We start from the raw sequence: 15108 nt of genomic DNA on the forward strand, positions 1-15108 counted from the left end.
TTGACTATATCTTGAAACAGAAATAGCGCCTATCCTTAAAAACTTTGTCCAGAATATGAAAGCCATATTATTTATTTTTATTAATTATTAGAAATTGCCTTTTCATTTTTGTTAGATCCATTTATTTATGATTTCTGTGTTGACTGTCATTAAAACTCTTTCAAATTATCTCTTTATTCCTTCCAGTCTGTTGGTTTGTGTCAAATAATTTAAATACAGAATTGTATATTACATGCTGGAATGTTTCAGGTTTAGCTAATAATTCTGAATTGGAAACGTGGGGGAGGAGGGTACCAGGAGTCTTCCTCGTGGAGATATGGAAGGCAGTGTATGGACACCCAAAGGAGAGCCTGCTAAGGGGTTTGGGTTTTGTTTCTGAATGCAAACTGTTGGAAAGAAATTAAAGAAAAAATATGAAGGAAGAATCTTTGGAAAGTGGAGATTTCGATGTTATATTCTGTTTAATCATTGATAAATTTCCTTTCTTCTTAAAGCTTTAGAACAGAACTCAGCTCAGGCTTTGAAAAAGATTTTTCTGATGAAAGACGTCTGGTCATTAAACATCCACTGTTTTACTGAGATGAAATTTATGTTTGAAAAGTTCACACTTTTAAAGTGTCAGGCTGATGACTTGTGATCAATGTATCCACCCATGTCACCACAACCGCGGACAAGGTGTAGATATTTCCAACGCCCCATCAGTTTTCCTGGTGCCCTTTACACAGAAGTACTATCCATCTCTCCCCACATAATCTCCCCTCTCCATTGCTAGGAAACTGCTGATCTCCCTTCTATGGCTGCAGATGAGCGTCGCTGGTCTAGAAATCACACATGAAATGAATCACACAGTACGTGCTCTCCGGTGTCCAGCTTCTTTCACTCAGATCAATGTCTGAGTTTCACCCATATTTGAGTATATTAGCAATTCATTCCTGTTATTGCTAAATAGTAATCCATTGTATGAAGACACCACAACTACTTTATTCACGTGCCTGTTGATAGACATTTGGACTTGTGTTCACTTTGGGGCTGTTATTAGTAGTGTTGCTATAATTATTGGCACAGACACGTTTTCATTTATTTTAGGTCAATATCTAGGAATAGAATTGCTGGACCACACAGCAAGTGTACATTTAAATCTATAAGGAACTTCACGCCATCTTCTAAATAATTGCACCATTTTGTACTCCCACCAGCAATCTATGAGGGTTCCAATTGCTGCAAATCCCCCTCAGCACTTGCTATTGTCCTTTATTTTTATTTTAACCATTTAGATGTTGTGTAGTCGTAGCTCGTGTTTTTAATTTAATGAATGGTGATGTTGAGAATCTGTTCATGTTGTGATTGGCCATTAACGTATCCACTTTGGTGAACTGTCTGTTAATATTTTTATCCATTTTTAATTGAGTTTTAACTTTTCTTAAAATTTAACTGACTGGGTACAAATCCTTTCTAAATATATGTTATGAATATTGGACTTTTCAATTTCTTGAGTGTGTTTTCTGAAGAGTAGAAAGTTCTAATTTTAGTGAAGTCCAACTTATGTTTTTTTGTGGTTAGTGCCTTTGTTTCTAAGAAACGTTTGCCTAATGCGATGTTACAACTAATTTCTTCCATGTTCTTTCTAGAATTTTCTTATTTTACTTCTAATGTTTAGTCTTATGATTCATGTGATGTTAATTTGAAATATGTTGGGAAGAAGGGTCTGACATTTATTAGTGGTACTAGTATACAGATATTCAGCAATTCCAGCAGCATATCTTGAAATGACAATTCTTTCTCCAGTGAACAATGCGTGTTCTTAATCAAAAACGAATCAACCACATTGTGTGTGGATCTATTTCTGGACTCTGTTCTGTTCTGTTGATCTCTATTTGTATATTTAGGCCTTATTATCTTAACTGAAACTTCACATAGTAAGTATTAATAAGCAGGTTGCGTAAGTCTTTCGTTTTGTTGTCATTTCCAAAGTTGTTTTGTCAGTTCTACGTCTGTATTTTTCATACAACTTTTAGATTCACCTTGTCAATTGCTAGAAAAAAAGCCCTGTGGTTTTTTTATTGGTGTAAAACTGAATGTATAAAACAATTATGGAGACAGGTAGTGAAATATCTGATCAGAACAGTAGATTTGCTCATTTCTCTTTTTGGTTTAGTCATTCATCGTTTATGAATTTAGATGCTCCGCAAATAACTGTATACATATTTAAGATTGCTATATTTTCCAGATAACATTCAAGGACTGGACATCTTAATAATTCTGAGTCTACTAAGCCATATACATGTTACATCTCTCCACGGTTAAGAAGGCAGTAGAAGAAAAAAATAAAAACAAAGTATTTTAGCAAAAAGTAAGACAAGAAAAGAACAACAGAGAAACAAAAACAGAAGGAGCAAATGAGAAACAAACATCAAGATAACAGAATTCAACTCAAATACATAAAACAATTACATCAGATGTAAATGGATTAAACTTGCCAGTTAATAAAAACGAACTGTCAGATGGCATAGAAAAGCAAATTTCAACTATATGCTGCCTTTGGAGACACATTTTAATTATAAAGACACAGGAAGATTGGAGGGAAAAAGACTGGGAAAAGATATACTATGGAAATAATCTGCATAAGAAAGCTGTCGTGGCTATATAAATATAGGACAATGTAAAAGTCATGGCATGCCGTACTTTAAGAAATAAAGACACCATATAATGATAAAAGAGCTGGGTCCCAGAGAATATGAATCTGAAGATGAGTTCTCCGAATATATGAATAGGTTCTGGGATTCCTGGGTTGGGTATCAAAAGTAATTATATTTGAAGGCATTAACGACCCTGTTTTCCGTGTAGAGAGGGACCTGGCAGCCATGGGCTACAGTGGAAAAACATTTAGTCACACTGTTCTCTGTAGGTGCCTGGAATCAAGTGCCTACAGGAGAAAACCTCTGGGTGACCAAGTACTTGCTGCCATACAACGTTTTAGTAAAAATGGGGAGTGTAATGGGCTGGTTAGTTTCTTCTAACTGCTCTGGAGAACCTGGGGAAAGAAACTGATGACTCTAGAGGCTTTAATTCCAGCTCAAGGTCCATGTAAGGGACTGAAAGCTTCAACGAATGCCTTGAATGAGCCCTTATCTCTTGAGCCACAGGACTGAGCTTCTGAGAGCCAAACCCCAAGCCTAGTTCTGCAGCTGGTGGACTTAGAGCGCAAACTGAATTCTCAAACTCCCAGGGGCTCTTTTGTTAAAATTGACATTGATTGGGAAGAAAAGGGATTCTAAAAATTAGGATGGTGACACAGAGGCAGGTCCTGATGCAACAGGTTGCCTCCAACTGCTAAACTCTGTCAAGTCTTCTCTGCCAGTGGAGGCAGCCCTTCCACCGCTGCCTGAGGAGCTCAGTCTCCCCTTGTCTGAAGAAGCTGCAGTGGCGTCCCCTGAGGTAGTTGCCTTACAGTGTGCCCCTGACCCTCCGCAGGAGCTCCCCTAACACCCAGCAGGCCCCAAAGGGTGGCTTACAAAGTGTGACCCATGAGCAGGTACAACAAAAAACAGAGTAACTGCATGATTTTGCTAATCTATATTAACAGAAACACGAGGAATATATGTGGGAATGGATATCAAGGCCATGTCATCAATGTGGAAATAATACAAATCCGATTAGGCTGAATGTATTGATATGAGACCAACAAGCAGCAAACATGAATGTAACATTTTAGTGCAAAGGGCTAGGACTAGCTCTAAACAATTGCTTGGTTCATTGACTGATATATGGACTCAAATGCATCCTATAATGAATGATGTGAAATATCAGAACTTTCTTGGGTTACCATCCAGAAGGGTGTGCAAAGAATTAGGGAAATTAGAACGCTTGAGTATATTTATCATATATGACACGCTTATCCAACCCAGCATGGTCCCGAGGACATAACATTCACCAGAACTATAAGAAATAAATTCATGAGGGGAGCCCAGCATCCTTGAAGAGAACTGGGTTGCCCCTGTATGTGGGTCAGAAATTACAGTGGGAATTGCTACCATTAAACTGGACTCCCTAAATGCAGACAGGATGAATAGACGCCAAGCTGGCGGGGGCCGAATGGTAGCACTTGACCTTTCCTCTCCAAAGACCAGTTATCAACACAGACTGCAGAGTCAAAGCAATAGTTAGAATAATATGGCTCCCAGAAACCCAGGATGTTGATTTGCTTGATCACTAGAGCTCCCCAGCGCTGAAATTGATGGCCAGCCACTTAAGTCTTATTTGTGTAGATAAGCAGAACTGTCCCACTTCTCATGGACACAATTGATTTGAATCACCAACATTGTGTCATTGCTGCTCAGTCAATTCTCAGAATTGAGCCAGTTCACAGACATAGAGCCCCTTGAGTGAGGGGAGGCTGAATCCCCATGAAGAAGGACCCACTTATACAGCCAAGAATTCATATTGTTAATTTGTTCCTCCTTACTTTTCCAAAAGTGACATGCAATCTCTTTTCAGGGGAACTATCTACTGGGAAAAGGCAATATTCCGATTTTAGGGGATTATTGGACACTTGCTGTAAACCAGCATTAATTCAGAAATACCCAGAACATCACTGAAGTGCACCAGTTCAAGGGGTCCATGAGTTAGAGTGGGAGCTGGTGGAGGTCAGGTGATCAACGGAGTTACGTCTCAGATCCTTTTCACAGTGGGCCTCGTGGGGCCCCCAAGCCCAGATCCAGAACTGGGAATGCATGCTTGGAATATCTACTCAGCAACTGGCAGATTTCCACTCTGGTTCCCTATGCATGGAGTGAGGGCTATTACAGTGGAAGCCACTAAGACTGTCTCTGCCCTTAGAAATATTAGCCAAAATCCATACTGCATTTCCAGAGAAATTTCAGCAATTAGCCACCATGCAGACATCTTGATTCTTCCCGTGTTCCCATTCAATAAGCCTATTTGGGTTGTACAGAAGACAGATGGATCAGGAGAGTGACAGTGGACTATTGTAAGCCTCATATGGTGGTAACTCCAATTGTAGCTGCTAATCCAGATTTAGTTTTTTGCTTGAGCCAATTCACACACACCCTGGTCCCTGGTATGTAGCTATTGACCTGGCAAGTGCTTTTTTCTCTACACCTAATATTATTGTTGGAAATTCAGTTATTTGATAGTATTCATTATTAATGATTCTTTGCTTTATCCTTAAGCTTCTGTGCAGCTTATTTTCGTCAGACTGTACTAGAATTGCTAGATACGTCTGTTGGCAATGCATTCAGCTCCGTGTAACAGATGCCTGACCAAGAATGGCTTCGACAAATGAGGAGTTATTTTTCTCAGTTATTATAAAGTACAGAGGGAAGTGATTGTTGGTACTTGTGAGAGCATCTCTGGAGTGCTCTTGGCCTCTCCATAGCCCTTTGGAGAGGGCAATGTTTAAGGAAGGAAGACAGAGGCAGGGGAGGTGTCAGCCACTCCATCCCTTTTTGCAAAAGAGTTAACACTGTCTCAGAATCCCTCCTCAGGCTTCTGCTTGTGTTTAGTTAGAAAGGATGCTACCGGATGACAAGCTTTGATGCAGGTGAAAATGGAATTGTGAGCATTTGGCTTTTCCAGCTAGGGAGGGAGAAGGAAATCAGAAAATGCTGGATCAGCCGACTGATGATACCTTGCTCTACCTTGAGCAACACGTATGTGTATTTTAATGTATACTGGAGAATTTAAAACAATTTTCACTTTCATCAACACATATGAACATGCTCATTCCCTTAACTTGACCCAACACAGCATATTATTATTTTCTAATACTTGTCAAATTTATAGAACAAAAAATGTAATGTTTTAAATTATATTTATAAGACTTCAATGAGAATGAACATTGTTTCAATTTCATATCAGCAATTTGTGCATTTTCTTTGTGAATTGTCAACTTTACTATTGGAAACATTATCTTTTAATTTTGGATTTTTAGAAACATTTCATTTATAGTTAATAAATACTAATCCTTTGTCACAGGCTGCAAATATTTTCTTAGTTTTTTAGTGATTCTTTTAGTTCTGTAAGTGACGTTTTTCAGATCTGTATACAGTGAAAATCAGAATAGAGTTGTGAAACAAATTTTATTGAATAAACAAGGCTAACATTAGTGAATATTTGCCAGGCATAGGTAAATTCTGGGAATGAAAGTCATCATTTTGAATTTAGGAACAAACCTCTCAGTTGGCTACAGCAATAAAAATCAGAATCCAGGAGGCATCCTAATTTTAAACCCGTATCATTGACCTATGGCTTTCCTGAAGTCCTCAGGTCATTGTCTGTATTATCCACACAATAAGGTTTAATGCCTGGTTGCTTTCCAAGTGTCATAGCCCTGTGAACTGTCTCTTCACAGATGCTCACCTCACACTGTTTCCCACTCTCGGTCACTTTCATTTAGATCTGGTAACTGATGTGTGCTCAGTGCCCTGGAACTGGCACTTTGGACCTCTTCCTTTTAGCCTGGTCCTACCCAGCTCTGGTCCTGGGTTCCAGTTCAGATTAAATCTTTTCCACACTCTGTTCCTTGTTCTGAGTTGATTCACTGTGTCCTCTTTTTCTGGTCTCAGTACCTGTGGACCAATAGTCACTAGAGTCTGCACGCCTTTCCCACTCCATCCCTGTTCCTTCCACAGGAGAAAAGGTCACATGCAAAGGACTTTGCTTTATATTTGTTTGAATACTCCTGACCCCAAGAAGAATAACTCGTAAGAGACTTAGGTAACAAGATGGTTGCTTGTTGAAAATAGAACCAGACAAGGGAAAAGAGTGGTTCTAGAAGGCTAGTTCACGGAAAGCCAGAAAAACTCAGGACAGGAATTTGCAAGTCCTGCATTTCCAACTCGCTCATCCCCAGGACTGTTCCCAAATCTCCCTGTCTGACATCTGCTCTTCTGTGTTGTCATGCTCCCCATGCCCTTTCGTTGACACAGTCTCAGTGTGCTTTACTAACTTACTTCGTCCTCTTGCCCCTTGTAACTGAAGCTGTCAGTGTCTCCCCCACACCCTCCTGCCATGAGTGCTTCAGTGACACTGTCTCGACTTCCAGCTGCCGGCACAGGACTTTTATTTTTTTTTGCCTGAGGCCTTTCTGTTGCCCCTAGAGCCCCCTTTACCCCATAGAGCATATGGGAGATCGTGGAAAGTGAGGCTTCTGGGCAGCAGCCCACAACCAATGAGTGACAGGAGGGGGGTGTACATTCTCTGGCTCCCTTGCCATGTAGGGTGGATGAGGCCATGGTGTGTGTTTGCACTGGTTGCCAGTTTCCCTGTAGGGTTAACTTCTTTCACACCTAATGGTAGCACTTTTCATTGGCTGCTTTCCCTTCCTTGTCTCACTTTCCCACTCTCATGCTGGTATTGTCTCCACCTCTAAATAAGCTTCATTCTTTGAAATTTTTGTCTTAGAGTCTGTTTCTGAGGGAACCCAAACTAAGTCACTCATCCTTCTTTCCTCCTCATGGATTGCCTGTCTCCTAATAAAATTCTTGAATAAATCAAATCTTACCCATAGTATTTTATTGTACTTCTCTAACTTCAGTGTGAGAGACCAAGCTTGGAACAAATCATGACAAGATGTGCATTGATGCTGTGATACACACATATAGAGGGTGCAATGGAAGAACAATGCAATGAAGAGATGAATTTTATCCAAGTGCCCTTGCGGAAAATTTACCACGGAGATAACTTTAAAGATGGGCCGAGATGAGGAGAGAGTTTAAGGTAAAAACAGAGAATTGATATCCAAGGAGAGATGACAGTGTGTGCAGAGCCTCAGAGGTGGGGAAGCAGAAGGCACGGGCAGGGAGCAGATGTGTTGAGATGCTGTAGCCCAGGCTTTGTGTGGGGAGCAGCACGAGATGAAGGGTACATGTACACGGGGTAAGACTGCTCACACCTCTGCTCATTGGTCAAGCATTTTGGATTCATGCAGAGGCCAGTTTGTGGGAGAGGAGAGGACATAAAATATATGTGGTGTCAGGTAAAAACCTTAGTTACCACTCACTCAGGTTACTCTCAAATGTAGTTTTCTTTCTGTGATGCTCTCACTTTGGCTTAGAGGATCATCTCCCACCAGGTACAAAAATGAATCTCAGTAGATGTAGGGATTCTGCCCCTTTTCCCCGGGGCGGCAGCCAAGTTCTGGGGCCTCGGCCTCCGCGTTAGTGTCTCTGGGCGTTCTGTGAGGGCTGTCTCCTGAGAAATGTGTTTCCCCACCTCTAAGGAGCAGACCTGGCAGCGCTCCCCCTGCTAGAAAGGACGTGCTCCTTCCAGCCCTGCAGTGAAGTGAAATTTCCTCCAGTAAAGCCTGTGCCACCACAGGCCTCTGCGTCCTGTGGTCACTGCCGATGCGCTGAGCTTTGCCAGGAGAACATTGCGTTTTTTTTTTTTTTTTTAAAGATTTTATTTTTTTTCCTTTTTCTCCCCAAAGCCCCCCGGTACATAGTTGTGTATTCTTCGTTGTGGGTTCTTCTAGTTGTGGCATGTGGGACGCTGCCTCAGCGTGGTCCGATGAGCAGTGCCATGTCCGCGCCCAGGATTCGAACTAACGAAACACTGGGCCGTCTGCAGTGGAGCGCGCGAACTTAACCACTCGGCCACAGGGCCAGCCCCGAGAACATTGCGTTTTTAAAGAAGGTTCAAGTCCGAGAATTAACAGAGGGATATTAAATACACCTTCCATGCTTCTTCTCTTTCAAAGTCCTTTTCTGGCAGTCGGTGCAATCTAAAAGCCCCCTTTGCTTTTGCTTGTTTGTTTATAACTTCTTCTCGTACTTACCCTGCATCTGGCCATGTAATGACAAGCACGATGGAGAGCTCTCCCAGCAGACTCCATTGCCTGCTCTCCAGCTCTCAAGTCAGCTGTGACTCTGAGACTCCATTTCAGCTCTTCCTTCAATGCTCTTACGGGGTCACCATCTGATTCTACACCCATATTACAAACACTTGAATTAATTCTGACTGTAATACCCAGCCATATGTTCCTAAAGGGAATGGATCGTGGAAACGACTCTTGGTATCTTCCGTAGCTCCTGAATACAGCACGTAATTAACGTTGACTGAGGAAGAGTTGGAGGAGCTAAAAGATCTACTGAAAAACATTATTGAAAATACTTTAGTAACATTGAGATATAATTCCTCAGATTCTTTAAGATGTAATTCTTAAAATAGACCAGTGCAATGACAATTTACTTTCGTTTAGTTTCATTTCAGATAAGAAAATAATATACCAGGATAAATACTCAAAACATATTCTCCTTAAATTAAAACAAGAAAACAGACAAATTGAGTTCAAAGCTTATGTCAGAACAGAGGTAAGTGAAATGGCAATATCAATTTTGATAAGTTTATTTGATCACAAAGACTCAAATGATAGAGAAAAATGACAAAGGAAATCCTACAAAAACACATCATGTGTTATATATAAAGTTAGACTTCATAAAAGCATATGGAGGTATATACATATATGGGGCCATATGATATATACTGATTTGTAATCTGGGCCAGAGTTTTTGGATTTCTTTGTGTTTGCTTAAAAAATATATTGTGGTTATCTTTCTGCATCCATTTATACAGAACTTCTAAGAGCTTTTTAATGGCTTCATAACATTCCATGACATGGCTGGGGCATAATTAATTTATCCCATAGTGATCCAGGTGTTTCCTGTTCATAATGGCGAGTTCTACGCTGAATGTCCTGGTCACGTTCGCTTCCTTGTCTGGCTCTTTTCTCAGGATTACTTGCTAGAAATGGAACTACAGAGTCAAGTGACATGTGTGATTTAAATGTTTATGAAAATTTTTCAGTTTCCTTGGAAAGGAGACACTAAATTACATTTTCCGGCGACATCTGTGATCGTGCCCCACCCTTGCAGGAGCGCCTATCTTCCTGCAGTCTGACTAACCTCGAGCGTTATTGCTCCTCTTAATATTTGCCAACTCAATACCTAAAAATATCACACTTTCATTAGCATTTTGGATTATTTGTACGTTCGGCATTTTAATATATTTATTGGCCATTTGTATTTTTCCTCTGTACAATTGCCTGTGCACGTGTCTAGTGAGGTGTCTGTCTCTGTCTTACTGTTTGTGAAAGGCCTTTATGTTTTAAACCCCATGAAACCTTTCCTCATCGTGTATGTCAATAGTTTTCCCAGCTTGCCCTTTTTTTTTTTTAATCTTGGCTTTGTTTTCATTTGAAGTTTAAAAAATTTAAATAAAGCACATGAATCTATATGTGTTCTCAGTCATGATGCCTCCAATGAAAAAATATGAAAGAAATATCTTCTTTTCGTTTTTTAACATCTGAAGGAAATTAGTTTTGATTTTGTGAAATACATGAGGCAGAATGCTCAACAATATTTTTCCAAGAAGATATATACCACTCACAATTTCCCTTTTTTTCCTTGCTGAGGAAAATTCACCCTGAGCTAACATCTGTGCCAATCTTCCTCTGTTTTTCAGTATGTGTGCCAGCACAGTATGGCTGCCAACAGAGCAGTCTAGGTCCACACCAGAGCACTGAACCCTGGCTGCCAAAGCAGAGTGCACTGAACTTAACCACTAGGCCACCGGGCCTGGCCAACCAATTTTTTACATAATCCATCCTTCTCCCATAACTCACAATACATTGTTAGTTTTGTCATCAACAATGTACAAACTCTGGATAGTATTTACAGAGAAAATGTGACAGAAATTGCCCTCCATCAAGAGGGGAAGGTAAAACAACACACCTCACGAAATGAGGGAACAGCCACAGGAAAGGACAATCACAGCTGTAGAAATTGCACCATCTGCTCGCGGTTATTCACACATTTACAAAATCTCCCCCAATTATGAAACGGGAGTCCCACCCAGAGTCTGGAATGCTGCTGGATGAGGCTCAGAGAGCTTCTCAGGACCCAGAAAGATGGGGCCCCAGGAAACCAGCTGCTGACATGAGGGCAAAGTTAACAGAGTCCAGAGAGAGACCGGGACACAGAATTTCCCAGGGAACAGGGAACAGGAGCCTCTGACAGGGATAGAAAGGGACCTGGAAAGGCGGCCCGGAAGAGGAAAATAACAGAGCAGGCGACAGCCCAGATTTGAGGAAATTAGAAATATGAACCTTGTGTCTACCATTATTTAGTAAATACGTTTCTATCAAATGTGTAAAGATGCTCACCTCACCAAGAAAGGAAAGCTTGAGGCTGTGCTGCTGAAACTGAGGCACCATTTCCCCTCCTCCATTTGATGGACATTTTCATGCCGTGTATTTCATGTCAAAGCTGCTGGGAAATTCCCAGAATATCACAAATCCCTCAATTTGATAATTAGGCCTCTTTAGGAAGTAAATGTACAATTGAAGAAGTGTCTTTTAATATGTGGCCAATAATAGTAAGTTTTATTCTCTCCTAAACAAAGGGTAAAACAAAGCATAAATCAATTGATTTAGAGCAGAATTATAATAACTGAACCAGCAAATATCTCATAAACATATGAAGATTATAAAACCCAGAAAGAAGTCAGTGAATGAATCAGTCACATACGGGAACCATAAGATCAAAATGCTGCCACTGTGACACCCAGGGTTTTAGCTGCTTTTCTCTCTTTCTTTGTCACCCTGGTCTTGTACGTCCTGATAATCTTCCTGCTTTGCCACTAATTTTTTCAATCTTTTTATCCTGTTTTCTGGCCACAAGGAAAATATTACTGTACAGAATCATCAAAACAAAGGAAAGTGTGAAAAATAAGGGAAAATCCGGCAAAATCCAAAACTGGTTTACAACAAGCCGACAACCACCTACGCAGCTGAGGGCCCTTATTAGTGCCTCCATCCCCTCCTCAGGGGCACCTGTGTTGAACACGGCACCACTGTAGACAAGGCGGGTGATGCAGGAGATGCTGACGCACATCCCTGACACAGACACCGTGAACTTGGTGGGATAGACCCGAGGGTCAGTGACAGCAATGTGCCTGTCGATGGAGATGCAGCACAAGTGGAAGAGAGAAAAGTAACAAAATGCCACATCACAGCACGTGTGGAAAGTGCAGAAGCTTCGCCCAAAGTACCAGAGCTGGACATTTAAATCCATTGATAGGTTTGCTGTCGATAGGTTTGTTGATGAGCTTTCCTGGAATCATGTTTCCAGCTACTTCGGTCATCTATGGCCAAGGAGGTTACACGTGGAACAACGAGGGCATTATACGCTTGTAGAATGAGAGAGCCCTGAGCAGCGTACCTAGGGCAGTCACACTTAGGAAACACTATCATGAAGTATATGGAAGAATCTAATCTCACGTCTTCCCTCTTCTTTGTGATGTTCCACATACCCTCTACATGTTCAAAAGAAATTCCATATTTAGAATTGTATTGAAGGTTTTGGTGTCATTCATAACAATATAATATTTCACTTGCCCATAGGATAAATTTCAAAAATCTTGAATTTACCTTTGAAGTTCTGTTATATTCAATATTGATAATTTAATTTAGCAATAGTGCAATGCTATAGGACATTTATTGAATGGAGCAATTATCCAACTCTTTCACTGAATTTTTTCTGGTGTTTCTCCTCTACACTCTAAAACTAGGGCACATGGTATCATTTTTTAACTCTGTTACAGCTAATCTGATCTATGGAGTAGAGTAAGTATAGCATGAAACTTTATTTATTGATTCTTATCACGCTACCAATCTAGTCATTGTCTTCCAGTTTGCCAAGTCCAATTCTCTATTTATGGAAATTAATCTTCTTGTCATAAAGAAGCTGTCCACTCTCCTGTCTGCCTACTAAGTCCAAACGCGCTTGAAGACCCATCAAAAGTCCTTTCTACTCAAAAAATAAAATATCCTTTAACAATTTTTTTAACCCCTTAGGCCATGGAACCACATGTGGGTGAGAAGACAGTGTTATAGGAATGGAATGCCCAACGCCAAGTACCAGCCTTGTGACAGCACTGGTTCTTGCAGGACTTAGCATCTCCAACACTCTTTTGTCCCTCAATAATATCATTTAAAATGTGTTATCCATATTACCTGAAAAATTATTTTCTCTGAGGAATATACTATATAATGTAAAGTTTTTATCCTTAGATGTTCCTGACACAGGCACTGGAATATAATTAATGCTCAATATTTGTTTGAAAAGAATGAAAAGTCTTAGTGAAAACCAACTAGAAAAAAATGCTTCAATCATTTTAATTGAATGATCCACAGATAAACCATAAGAAAAATGTTTACTTACCATTATCTATGACAATTTAATTTCAATATACAAATGTATACACTCTATATATGCATTCCAAAAACACTTTTATTGAATCAACAGCATAAAATATTCCAGAGACCAAAATGTAAAATTACAGCATATATTGTTTATGCCCTTTTTAATAGAAGATTTTTGCCATATTAGCATAGAATTTTTGACCCCACAACATTCTGGGGAAGAGAAATACACACTGTATTCAGGGAGAAAGCAGCTGAGAAAAGTTGGGGAAGTGAATTACACTCTAATTTCAGGTAAGAAAAGTTACAATAGAAATGGCCACTGCTGGTGATAATTGATGATTCTCTCACTTGCAGAATATCCATTTGCTAAAGATCTCTGTCCAAGCCTTTTCATGTTAAATGTCTCCACTTGCAATTTTTCACTTCTGGGCAATGTCTGTAGTTGGTCCATGATCACAAGGCTGGGTTATTGGTCCCACAATATCACGGGGAGAATGCTCCAAGATCCTCCCAGCCATTAAGCAGGAGAGACCTACCTGCTGCCACAAAAACTCCTGGAAGGTACAGACAGTAAAGGAACAGGAAGAAAGAATCACAGAGGAGCAGCAAACAGGCAGATCTCTGGGTGGTGTCGTCAAATCTGGACAGTGTCTGTGATGGGCTGAGTCATGTCCCCCAAGGCTCCTATGTGGAAGTCCTAACTCCCAGGACTGCAGAGTGGACGATATTTGGAGATAAGGTCTTAAAGGGTAATTAAGCTAAAATGAGGTTTTTAAGGTTGAGCCCGAATCCCATATGAGAGGTGTCCTTATATGAAGAGATGAGGACACAGAAACACACACAGACACCGTGTGAGCACAGAGAAGACAGCCATCCACAAGACAAAGGGGGACCTCAGAAGAAACCAACCCTGATGACACATCAATTTTGGAGATTTAGCTTCTAAAATCATGAGAAAATAAATGTCTGTAGTTTAAGCCGTGCAGTCTGCGGTGCATCGTTATGATGGCCTCATACACCAACACAGCGTCAGAAAGTCAGGGAGAGAAAGACCATTTGACGACAAAAGGGAGCTGAGCATAAAAGGGAAAATAATTTGAGATTTCACAGCCAGAGATGAGATTCAGAATTCAGTGATGCTGGAAGAAACAACTGTGGGTGCTAAGGACATGTACAGAGCATTGAGACAGGTGACACATGGAAACCAGTTTATCAATTATTATTTAGTGCAGTAAATATCTTCACAATGTTATAATGGAGGCACATTTTTGTAGGTTTGTTCTTGGCTAATTTGAAAAAATACTATATTTCTCTAGTTTTGAAAGGTTTTCTTCATTTCTTATATCTAATTTCATCATAAATTCATAGTTTTGAAAATATCCTTAAATTTCTCCACATAGTGCTTGCATTTATTCTGAAAATAAACTAATGGTTGAGGAGCTATGCTTCAAAACTTCCCCACTCACAATAACCTTTATGGCTTTCCTAAACCAAGGATAAAATAAAGCATAAATCAGAGGGTTCACGGCTGAGTTATAATAAGCCACCCAACAGCAGATCTCATAAATATAGGCAGGGGTTACGAAGCCCATGAAGGCATCAACAAGCGTGTCAATTGTATACGGTAACCATGAAATCAGAAATGCTACCACTGTGATGCCCAGGGTTTTAGCTGCTTTTCTCTCTCTCTTGGCCATTCTGGCTTTATAACTCTCTGAGGATGACTCTGCTTTGCCACCAGTGTGCTCAATTTTTATAGCTTGTTGTTTAGCTACAAGAAAAATCTTACTGTAAAGAATTATCATGACAAGTGTAGGTATGAAGAATAACAGAAAGTCTATCAACACCCAGTCTTGATTTACAACAATTTGACAACCACCTATACA

At 40.2% G+C, this 15108-nt stretch overlaps 1 protein-coding gene and 1 pseudogene across 1 annotated transcript; both read right to left on the reverse strand.

Annotated features, from left to right (window-relative positions):
• Positions 1 to 11327: 11327 nt before the first annotated feature.
• LOC124246667 (trace amine-associated receptor 6-like) lies at positions 11328 to 12089 on the reverse strand (annotated as a pseudogene).
• A 2542-nt stretch (positions 12090 to 14631) lies between these two features.
• On the reverse strand, positions 14632 to 15105 carry LOC124246668 (trace amine-associated receptor 8-like; the record flags this gene model as incomplete). The annotated part of the gene is made up of 1 exon (XM_046675081.1): positions 14632 to 15105. A coding segment is annotated over one exon (474 nt), but the record flags the coding sequence as incomplete, so codon positions are not given.
• Between the last annotated feature and the right edge of the window lie 3 nt (positions 15106 to 15108).

Source organism: Equus quagga, chromosome 11 (assembly GCF_021613505.1).
Source record: "Equus quagga isolate Etosha38 chromosome 11, UCLA_HA_Equagga_1.0, whole genome shotgun sequence".
Classification (NCBI taxonomy): Eukaryota; Metazoa; Chordata; class Mammalia; order Perissodactyla; family Equidae; genus Equus; species Equus quagga.